Here is an 11664-nt window from a genome sequence, read left to right on the forward strand (position 1 = left end):
TTGAGTATGGCTGGTACTGATACCTGCCAGCTATGAGATACCTGTAAAATGCTAGTTCTCCTTCCTGTTTCTGACCCCATCTCCTCACTTGAAGATGAGTAGATGAGTACATAGTCCTTCTTCCTGTTTTCTCAAGTGTAGGTTGAGCTCTGTGGTCCACAAACCTGGAGACAGTTCCTACTTACAATCTAGCTCAGTCATTGAGTAGAACCCGCATCACTGTTCTGTTATAGTTAACATAACTATTGATGGTTGTATAACTTGGCGTTTTTTGTTTTGTTTTGTTTTTTTAATCCAACTAGAAATGTTTCTCTTCCTTTAAGAAAATTCTGAGCTCTGCTTGAAATGCCATAAAGAGTCCTAAACAAGGAGCCACTGTGGGGGCAGGGCAGTGGGAGAGGGAGCAGGCAATCTCCTACCCCATAGGCAGTAAAAAGCAGCAGGAGCATTCCACAGAAGAAAACAAGGTCACTGAGGCAGAGTGATGCTAGAAATTCACTGTCTAGACTGCATGGAGAAGTGTTGAGTTTCATCTAGCCTTGGGACAAAGTGTAGAAAGAAGGGTTAAGGAGCAGAATATAGTGGGGCTAGAGAAGAAACAAGCGTGGCCAGGGAAGCCACTGAAATGAGATTCCTGAATTAGGAATTTTGCCTTTTAGCAAAAGGTTAGTAGATAGAACTAAAGGAGACAGATAATGGAAGTAGCAGGGTGTGATTTCTTCAGAAAGTTGCTGAGCAGATGGAATTGTCTCACCTGTCCTGTCTCCAGAGCTCAGGCTGTTGTCTGCGTGCTGGGCAGAACAGCTGGGCTCCCCACTCCAGCCTTTCTTGGCAAGAGCAGACTGCTGCTTTGGGCACTTAGGGGCTTTGCTTGCTAAAATGATGGCAGAAACAACAGATGGTGATGACAGCACTGGGGACTAAGAAACAACAGCTTGAGCAAGTCCCCGAGAGTCCCCTGTGCTTGTCCTGTCTGTGGTCATAGATACAGCAGGTGTACTGCAGAGAGCTTTCCCTGACAGGCTGACATGGGGTGGTTCTTTCTCAGATGTGCCCTGAGGAATAGCAGCAGGGTGCTTGCGCACTGTGGTAGGGAGTAAACATAAGAGGGGCCTCCTCCCCACAGTCTTCTCCATTTCCAGGAAAGCTTAGTGATTGACCGGCCACGAGTGAGGAAGCAGACCAAACACTACAACTCATTTGAGGAGGACGAGCTTATGGAGTTCTCAGAGTTAGACAGTGACTCAGATGAAAGGCCTACAAGGTCCAGGCGCCTCAATGACAAAGCCAGGCGCTACCTCCGTGCTGAGTGCTTCCGGGTAGAGAAGAACCTGCTCATTTTTGGGTAGGTACTGGCTCTGCTTAGTGGGAAGGGGTCGTGCTGTTAATTCCCTACTATTTTTTTTTTTTAAGTTTAAGATTTGAGCTGTGAACTTGTAGCTCCTTCTAGGTTCCAGCTGATGAGATCTGCTGGAGCAAAAGAAAGCTATGGTTTATACCCAGAATTCCCCTTATTGCTATGCTGTGTTGCCATAGTGTAAACATACTGTGATCTTCTCAAACACACGTCACAAGCTATCTTGGATACCAGTTTGCTGCCTGGTACTGATTTCCTCTTTTCCCCAGGAATGGGTGATAAGGAATCAATGTAGCAAATGTTATAGTTGTGGCATGGTTATGCAGCTGTACAAATTCAATTCCAAGCATATTCTCTACCCCCTGTAGTTTGGACCATCACTATTTAACAATCTGGCACTGTAGTCCAAGTCCTCACAGACCTTTCAGGATGAAACTTGGGGATAACTAATACACATTTAAGAAGATGGAGGGGTGGGTGTCTTGTCTCTTTAATTCTTTCTATGTGGAGGATGTGTCCATGGCTCTTCCTTCAACACCTTCTGTATTCTCACCACAGCTGGGGCCGGTGGAAGGACATCCTGACTCATGGGCGATTCAAATGGCACCTGAATGAGAAGGATATGGAAATGATTTGCCGGGCCCTGTTGGTATACTGTGTCAAGCATTACAAAGGAGATGAAAAGATCAAGAGTTTTATTTGGGAACTAATCACACCGTCCAAAGACGGGCAAGTTCAGACCCTGCAGAACCACTCGGGTAAGGAGGTGAAAAGCTCTGCTGAGCTCCTCGAGTTGGGTCATTGTGGCCTGTGTTGTTTTGTTCCTGGGACTCTCTTTTGTTTCTTACATGTGGTCTTGCTCTCGTACCTGGTACATTAGGAATCTTCTTGAACTGGGCACTCACACCTTGTGCTCTGTGGCTCACCTTTTTCATTTCACCATTCTGTTCTCGTCATTTCTGCCATGCCTTTTCTTGTGTTCTACTTCTCTGTGCTTAACCAAAGCTTCTTCAAGTCTCCTCCTTCCTGCTAGACCATAAGAGCCCCAAAGGAATGGGCTGGGTTACTCCTCTTTTGAGTATCACAGGGCATTCATTAAATCTTCCTGACCACCTTGCTTTCTGTGGACTGGACGAGAAGTCTGTTATCTGAGAACCACCATGCTGTTTCTGTACCCAGCCAGACTTAACACTATGTTGAAGCCCTTTTGTTTCATCCATATGCCTCACTATCTCTCCATTTCAGGGTTATCTGCCCCAGTCCCCAGAGGGAGGAAAGGAAAAAAGACAAAAAACCAGCTCTTGCTCCCAGAGCTGAAGAATGCAGACTGGCTGGCCACCTGCAACCCTGAGGTGGTCTTACATGATGATGGATACAAGAAACACCTCAAACAGCACTGCAACAAGTGAGTGGGCTCCTCCCATTTCCCAGAGTTAGCTCTGCTCAAACAGTCCGTGGGATACCTACAGAGATATCCTTTTACACCCCCTTATAAGGTCTGGAGAGAGGATTTGGGGTATAAACTGCCTACACTCTCTTCACATCCTTCCTTGCCTTCTTTAGCAGTCTTCACTCCTACAGTACATTCTTTACCCAGAAGCTTTTTATAACCCAACTTTCAAGAACCAGTCAGGACATCCTCTCTCTGCATCTGAGCCGGGCCACAGTGCCATTTTCTAATCAGATCTAATGGAAATTATACTTGAGAAGCCTCTGAAGTTGCATTCTTTTGAATACATCACATACATGCACATAAAAAGTTTTTGTTGAAAATAGTTTTTCCTCCCATCTTTAACTCCCCCATTTCCTTTTCCAGAGACAGCCACTGTTAGCCTCCTTCTTCAGAGATATTCTAATACCTGCATATGTAAATATATAACTTCCTTTTTGCTCCTTAAAATGGTGGGTATTGTTCTTAATAATTGCCACACAGGTTATCTGGAAGCCAGGGCCTCTGTAAGTACCGGCACTGTACATAGTGAGTGGCTGACCTGCACTCTTGCTGGGTTTTGAGTAAACTACAGGTGTGCTCCAGGCCTCCTTGCTGCTTAGCTTGAGTATGAAGAATTTCCTCAGCAATGGTGTTCTCCATGGCTCCTCCCCAGACTTCCATCTTATGTTTGCGTATTTTGCCTGGGCCTCAGCTGTCAGCTTCTGTGTTCTGACCCTTTGTGGCTGGTCTCATTTCACAGTGGAGTTGTAGGTGCCTGTAGGGCATGATTGGCTTGTTTACTTTGCTGTATACCTTAGAACAAATAACATGGTATAGCATATTGGTACTTGACTCACATATACTTAATTGTCCTGTTTGAAACACAAACTGCTATATTGCCGTGGAACTTGGGCATAACCTCCGCAGAATAAAAGCAAATAAAGACTTCAAGAGAAGAGACATACTGCTATGAAAAATAAGCACTTGCCCCTTAAACAGTTATCTCACTGCGTTCACGTAAAACTGCCTGAAAGTACCACCATTCAGCCAGTTTCACTCTTTCATAACTAGCCTCTTGGGAGCCAGCTTTACCTCTGTGGTCCTTGTGGCCACATGGAAAGATTGTGGGGGTGAACGAGGCTGTTGACTATTTCTGCCTTGATTTATGGCTAATAGGGTGCTATAGTAAGAAACTGGTGGAGAAAAGATATCTTAATCATGTCTGGCATTGGTACCTGGTCTCTTGTTCTTCTGGTGTATTCTGGTATACTACTCAGGAATGCTTATTTACTTCCCTATCTTAAATTGGTGATGTGTTCTCAGATCTAAGTTCCAGAGTAATGTAGTAACGTGTTCATCTTTCATAGAGTACTTTTGAGAGTCCGGATGCTGTACTATCTGAAAGCTGAAATACTGGGAGAAGCAGCTGATAAAGCATTTGAAGGAACTCCTGCCAGGTAAAACATAAGCCATAGCTCTCATAGTTAAATAATTAATGTAAATTGCCTGCTCATAAACTTGCCAGATCCATCCTGTTGTTTAAGGAGACCCATGTTTCCACCCTGCCCAAGGCAGCTACCAGATAGTAAACAAGTAGATAGAGAAGAAATGCCTCTACTTTTTTTCTTAGTCAGTCACTGATCCTGTTTGGACTTAATGTATAAATGAACTCATCTTAAAAAGGTTATTCCTCCTATGGCACTGTGTAAGTAAACCAGTAGGTTTTTAGAAAGCTGGGGCTAGGAAACCCTAAATTCATACAGGGAGGTAGGCCTGACTATGAAGTCAGGCTTATATCAGTCACAGTAAAAATCCTAATGGACAGTTATCCAGTGCTACAGAGGAACCATCCCAGGCAGAGAAACCATCTATACAAGTAGATGTTCCTCCATCCAAGCTCCAAAACCTTTAGAGAAAACGTCTCAGATGAATAAGAAGGTGAGCTAAGAGTCCGTGTGCTCCTCAGAACACCGACAAAACCCAGAGGGGCTGGTGGTAACAGGCTTGCTAATTATGGCTTGTTTACCAGTCATGGCATGTGTCCCTGAGCGTTAGGCTCTTCCTTTTTCCAGGAACAGTGCAATGCATAGTCAGTTTTGACTACTTAGTTTCTGAAAGACCCTCTTTCTACCTGAGATCACACCAGTATAAACTGGGGCAAGATATTTTGGATAATATTATTTGAAGGATTCAGTTGTGTTTCAATTTAGTCATTTGGGGGGGAAATGTTGCTTTCCAATAACCTGTATATCAAAGACTTTAGCACCAGAACTACTTTGCACAGAGTCAGCTAATGGTAGATTCTCCTCGAGTCTCAAATGGAGTCCTAAATAACTTTGTGAGTAATAAGAGATACTGAGCTGCAGCCTTCTGGGTCATCTTTATCGTTACTTAAGCATTCAGCCAGGAGTAAGGTTTCATATCAGCGGTGGTTGTTTCAGTAGCTTCTGTGTTGTGTCTGAGTAAAAAGAACACTGAGCCCATGCTCTTCTTCCCACAGGGAGCTGGATGTCCCTCTGCCTGACATTGACTACATGGAGATCCCAGTAGACTGGTGGGATGCTGAGGCTGACAAGTCCCTTCTCATTGGCGTGTTCAAGCATGGTGTGTTTTTAGGAAATTGACCCCTTCCAGATCAGTTACCCAGAAAGCTGACTGAAGCAATCTTGACTAGGCTGTACATATTCTTGCAAACTCACAACCGTCCCACTGTCTAATTGTGACAATTCTGAAAACTGAGTCTTACAGCTGCCTGCCTGAGAGTCTTGACCAAATGAATGTGTGACTCATGTAACAGTACTCTGGATATATTACTGATAAACTTCAAAGCAGCAGCTGTGGTCACAGAGAACGAACTTGATACTTTATCCTCCTCTCTTGCCTGTTTGTACTTAAGGTGGGAATGCATCCATCTCATTCAGTGGGTGATGGGTGTGGGAAGTTCAGCTATACAAGCTTATGTACTGGTGACTGTGGAGGCAGTTGTCGTATGCCTTCTCTGTCACTCTACACCTATTATCTTGAGACAATTTCTCTCACTAGACCTGGAGCTCATCATTTTACATCTAGGCTAGATGATCAGCAAGCTTCAGGGACCTTCCTATTTCCCCTCTACCCTAGCACTGAGGTTATAGGCACACAGTCATGCTTGGTTTTTTACATGGATGTTAGACATCTGAGTTCATGTCCTCATGCCCTCACAGCAAGCACTCTTTCCAGCTGTATTAAGCACTTTTCTGTTGCTCTGATAGAATACCCTGACAAAAAGTAGCTTGGAAGAAAGGCTTACAGTTTCTGGGGGAGCACAGTCTATAGTGGTAGATAGGTCATGTCAGCAGGAGTGTGAGGCCTCACTGGAAGTTTGGTATGACAATAGATTTGATCTTTTACTTGGACAAACCTTGTTTTACACGATTACGTTATATTCTGTACCACCTTCAGGAGAACCTGCACCATCCCATCCTCACCTCTACCCAAAAAAAACATATGTTAAATTCAGTAAAGTACCACATGTCTTCCTGCCTTAAAGTACAGTTATGGGACTTATCAGGTAAAGTTCTTGAAATGCAAGCACGAGGACCTAAATTTTGATCCCCAGCACCCACGTAAAGGCTGGGCATGGTGGCATGTGCCTGGAGCCGTGGCACTAGGGCTTGAAGAAAATACAAAGACAGAAAGATGACCTGAGCTCTCTGGGAAGTTACCCTAGCCAGCCAGTGAGCTCTGGGTTCTATGAGACCATGTCTTAAAAGTCAAGGAGAACAATAGAGGAAGACACTCAATGTTGGCTTCTGCTAACACATGATGCTTTTTTTTTTTTTTCCTTTAAAGTATGTCTTCTGGGTCAAAATGCTCCTTTGGTTTACTTTAAACAATTCCAAAGCCTTGGCAAGTGTGTATTAGATTTTATTGTACTGGGCTGGGTCTATTAGCCAGTAAACAGTCATTATAGTCCAGTTCATCATTCAGCACTTCTATCCATCATTTTGTTCAGCTTCCTTTTCTAACTCATGGGATAGAGTTGGACTATATGAAAATAAGCCCTTTTAGGACATAAAGGGTGTCAGAGTTGAGGAATAAGAGGAAGAGGTTGAAAAAGCACCTTACCTGCTTCCCTTTGCTGTACAGAGCATCAAACCAGTGAGTGCTCTCTGGCCCCTGCATCTCTTTATAAATATGATGTTTGCAAGAGCTGCAGTGTTAAATAAGAAACTGCTCAGAAGTATATGCAGTAGCTCCAGAATCTTCCACAGTTAGGAAGTCTCATAGGATCACATTAATCCTAAGTAAACATTGCTTTAGGTTTGTTTTGTCTTGGTTTTTACTGAATAAGGGAGACAAAGATTCAGCCCAGGGCCAGGGCTAGGTCTGATAGGTTCGGACCTGTCTTCTGACACTTGTCATTTCCTGCTCAGGCTATGAGAGGTACAATGCCATGCGGGCAGACCCATCGCTCTGCTTCCTGGAGAAAGTTGGGATGCCTGATGAGAAGTCCCTTTCTGCAGAGCAGGGTGTTACAGATGGAACCTCGGATATTCCTGAAAGGTGAGAAGCCACATAGGCCCACTCTGATGTCACCAACTTGTGCCCTATTGTACATAAATCCAGTACTCTGAATCTTTATGTATTCATTACTTTCCTGGTGCTGTGATGAAATACCATGACCAAAAGCATGACAGAAGAAAGTTTTGTCTTAATATTCCAAAGAATGAATCCAAAATGGAGGGGAAGGCGTATGGCAGCAGGATCAGAAAGCTGGTTGATAACATTTCATGGGTACAGGAAGTGGGGCCCAACTGTAAACCCTCAAAGCCTATCTGTTCCACAGCAAGGCTCTACCTCTTAAAGGTTTCATAGGCTCCCCAAACTGGGAGCCGAGTGTCTGGAGTTGAGCCTATAGGGGACAATTCTCATCCAAACCACCACAGTTTCCCTCAGTATCTGATATCTCAACTTGAGCCTTATGCTGTGACCATGTCCTCCAAATTGCTTCTTTGGGTTCAACCTACTATACTATAGACTTGTTCTTTGAACCAAATTCCAGTTCCTGTCCTTCATGGATTCCCCAGGCTGATTATCCTCCTAGCTTGTTAAGCACAGTCATCTCACTCTGGTCAGAGGTCTCAGGGGAATTCATAGCTCTTCCCTTTGGCAAAGAAAAACAAAACAAAACAAAACTACACAGGCACAGCATGCACAGGCTTCCCAATCATAAAGTTCCTCATCTGATTGCTGGTTTTATTCAAGGATCATATAACCCTCAAGCAAGGCAGACTCAGAAGCCACTGTTTGAGATTGTAGCAGGTCAGCATAGTGAAGGGTAGTGCATAAAAACCTGTAGAAGCATTTTCTTTGGCTGACTTACTTATTGTTTGCATAAGCTCCAAATGGGTAAGTTCTCAGGAAAACTAAAGTAACAGCTAAAACATACCAATTTCTAAGATAGAAACATTTTTAGAAAGTAGCATTTATCTCTTGAATGCACGTTGTCGGCTTTGACCAGATCTCTCCTCTCCTAAGCATGAGGTGTTTTGAATTCACCAGAGCTGTGGTTAGACCTAGCCATGGGTGTGACATTGCCAGTAACCCCTGGTGAACACTTCAGCTGTCATGTTCTCTGCCCCTAAAGCATTTCGTGTGAACAGGATAATAAAAGTATCTTTAAAAAGATGTTAACAAAGTCCTAGTGTGGCTCGTCATCCTGGTGTTAGTTAAATTAACTGATTCAGGAAAAATTCCTGTGTCTGGTCCCTGTGTGTAGCTCAAAGCTTTTGTATTTGTGGTGATTACAATGAAGTACCCAAGGCAGGAGCAAAGCAGTAGGCCCTTCCCAGTCTAAGTGTCGAAGAATCGTGAGCAGGCATCAATGGTAGTTAAGCTCCCGGGAGACATGAAGCAGCTGCTGAGTCACAAGGACAAACTCTTCCTTCCCAGCAGTAGAGAGTTGTCTTATAAGAAAGTACTGTGTGGGAATAGTCACCCACTGTGCTTAGGGGCGGGCACTTGTTTGGCACAATTGTTGGTCTGAACTAGAGTCTGTTCTCGTTTTCAGCTATGTGTGCAGACAGCTCTTGACGGGCTATAGTTACTTTTTTGATGAGTGTTTTTGAACAGTCAGCCTCAGAATGTCCCTGAGTAGGTCACAAGGCTGCAGCCTCATGTGAGGTCTCAGCTGAGTGCAAGTCCTTACCCACCTACATGATAACACCCTCGGGTGGTAGTTTCTCTCATTCTTAGTGTCTCTAAGGTTTCTGAAAAGAAAAGAAAAATAATCTTGAGATTTTGAGTGCCAGTGAGAAAGAAAGATATCTACTAACCTTTCTTTTAGATTTGGAGGGCTTTCTTACAAGCACCCTGGTAGTAACGTAACTCCTAAGCGGTGTATAATTACTTTTATTTAGAGGCAACATAGATAAAGAAGACAGTGCTGAGGACAAGTTAGATGGTCTCCAGAAGCAAACGGTGAGTCAGATCTGCTGTACTGGCACTGCATGCTCTTTCATGCCGAGAGAGAGCCTCATGGTTTGGGGAGTTGGATCGCACTGCTGCACTCGCCTTGTATCTATCACCCAGGGCTTCATTACAGAGACTCCGAGCACGCAGACTTGACTGCATTTGCAGTCTAAAAATTGTTTTCAGATAGCTACAGATTTAAGATACAATTGTAAAATGCAGTACAAAGAAACCCTGTGTGCCCTGTAACCAGTATCTCCCAGAGTAACGTCAGGTAAAATCTTTTATTTTAATATTCAGGATGGTGACTTTGACGGATTCAAGAAACAGGACATTTCCATGACTAAAAAAGTCGTGTCCTCATCTCATAACCATTTGTTTCCTCTTCCTACCACATTTCAGCTCCCAGTAACCATTATTGATCTTCTCTCCATTTTTATAACTTTGTCATTTTAAAAAGGTTCTATAAATCGAGGTGTGGTAATGCACACCTGTAATCCCAGCACTTGGGAGGCTGAGGCAGGCAGATCTCTGTGAGTTCGAGGACAGCCTGGTCTACTGAGTTAGTCCAGGACAGCCAGGGGTTTGTTACAGAGAGAAACCCCGTCTCGAAAAACCAAAAAAGAAAAGAAAAAAAAAAAAAAAGAGGTACTATAAATGGTATCATGCCATATGAACCTTTGGCAGTTGGCTTTTTTCACTTGTCATTATATGAAAATCTATCCAGGTCGCTGTCTGTTCCAATGGTAGTTAATTCCGTTTTTGGTTTTATTTTTGGATGGGGGCAGGGCTAGTTGCCGATGTTATTCTAGGACATGGATAGGCACCGTTTATATAATATACATTTGTTTGTTTAAGAAACTGCCTCATTTTTTCAGAGTGGGTGTACCATTCATTTTTTGCTACTCATTGCCAGTAATGAATAATCTGCCTTCTATGCATCTTGCCTTTGATATTGTCACTGTTTCTTAGGGATCCATTCTGATGCTTGTGTAATAATACCTCCCTGAACACTTTCCTGATGTGCTGCTAACCACTTCTGTATGCTTCGTTTAGCATGTTTTTTCGTGTTTTTTGTGTTCTACTTTCATCGTTCTGTTTTAGAGTTCATAATAATTTCCAGTTACTAGCCTCTTTTTTTTTTTTCTTTTTTTCTTCTTAGACAGTTTCTCTGTATGATAGCTCTGGCTCTCCTGGACTCGCTTTGTAGACCAGGCTGGCCTCCAACTCACCGAGATCTCCCTGCCTCTGCCCTCTGAGTGCACCACCACTGTCTGGCCAGATACTAGTTTTTATCAGATAAGTGGTGTACAGGTATTTTCTCTCATCTTGTGGTCTTGTCGTTTTATTCTTTTCTTCTTGTCTTAAACAAGGCAAGAGATTTTTAATTGGAGGAAGTGAGTTCCTCATTTTTGCATTTGTGGGTTGTGTCTACGGTACCAGGTCTAGGAGCTCCTGCTACCTGACAACCTGGAGAGTCTCTTCTGTCCTTCCTTCCCACACTTTATAGTTTTACATGTAATAAGTCTGTGATCTGTTTTAGGTTAATTCTAATTTAAGTAATAAGAATTAGATCAAGGTTCTTTAACCTGTTCACATCTCATTGTTTTATAAATATTTAAGATGCTCTTTCATTCTATGATTACTTCTGCACATTTAAAAACAAAACAAACAAACAAAAAAACAACTAGTTGGGCATGTTTGTGGCTCTCCACTACCAGGTTCTCTGTTCTCTTGTTGATAAATGTTTTTCTCTCTGTGTGTCAGTAGTGCTGTCTACACTGCTGGAGTCATGTCCTAAGTCTTAAAACTGCACCTACTGATTCCTTCCATTCTATTTTTTTTTCCCAAAATTATTTGACCTTCACTTATCCCTTAGCTTTCCTATTTAACTTTTTGGTTTTTTTGCTAGACAAGGTTTCTCTGTGTAGCCTTGGCTGTCCTGGATTCACTTTGTAGACCAGCCTGGCTTCGAACTCAAAGTGATCCACCTGCCTCTGCCTTCCCCAGTGCTAGGATTACCGGCGTGCACCACCACACCAGCTCTATTTAACTTTATAATAAAATTATCTAGATAGGTAAGATGGCTCAGCAAGTAAGGGTACTTGCCACCAAACTTAAGTCTAGTCACTGAGACCCACATGGTGGAAAGAGAGACAGACAACTCCTTCATGTTGTCCTCAGACCTCCATGCCCAGGCATGTACACACACACACACACATAAATAAAATATAAATATTAATTTTTAAAATTGTCTGTATTTTTAGAAATTCTTGCTTAAATTTTAGTAAGAATTACATTAAATCTTTTTATCATTGAGAATTGAAAATTTCACCATATTGAACTTGTGCAATTTTACCTCCTGTCATCATTTCTCTATCTATCTATCTATCTATCTATCTATCTATCTATCTATCTATCT

General features: G+C 42.9%; 1 protein-coding gene across 1 annotated transcript in view; it reads left to right on the plus strand.

The window, feature by feature from the left end:
- The window catches only part of Chd6 (chromodomain helicase DNA binding protein 6), a 167990-nt gene that overhangs the window by 126295 nt on the left and 30031 nt on the right, over positions 1 to 11664 (plus strand). Inside the window, exons 21-27 of the mRNA XM_055602182.1 lie at positions 1143 to 1345; positions 1916 to 2115; positions 2603 to 2762; positions 4157 to 4246; positions 5290 to 5393; positions 7205 to 7334; positions 9191 to 9251. Coding sequence (XP_055458157.1) covers positions 1143 to 1345; positions 1916 to 2115; positions 2603 to 2762; positions 4157 to 4246; positions 5290 to 5393; positions 7205 to 7334; positions 9191 to 9251 — 948 coding nt within the window. The remainder of the gene's footprint in view (positions 1 to 1142; positions 1346 to 1915; positions 2116 to 2602; positions 2763 to 4156; positions 4247 to 5289; positions 5394 to 7204; positions 7335 to 9190; positions 9252 to 11664) is intronic.

Source organism: Psammomys obesus, unplaced genomic scaffold (genome assembly GCF_907164565.1).
Source record: "Psammomys obesus unplaced genomic scaffold, mPsaObe1.curated_primary_1811, whole genome shotgun sequence".
In the NCBI taxonomy this organism is placed as follows: Eukaryota; Metazoa; Chordata; class Mammalia; order Rodentia; family Muridae; genus Psammomys; species Psammomys obesus.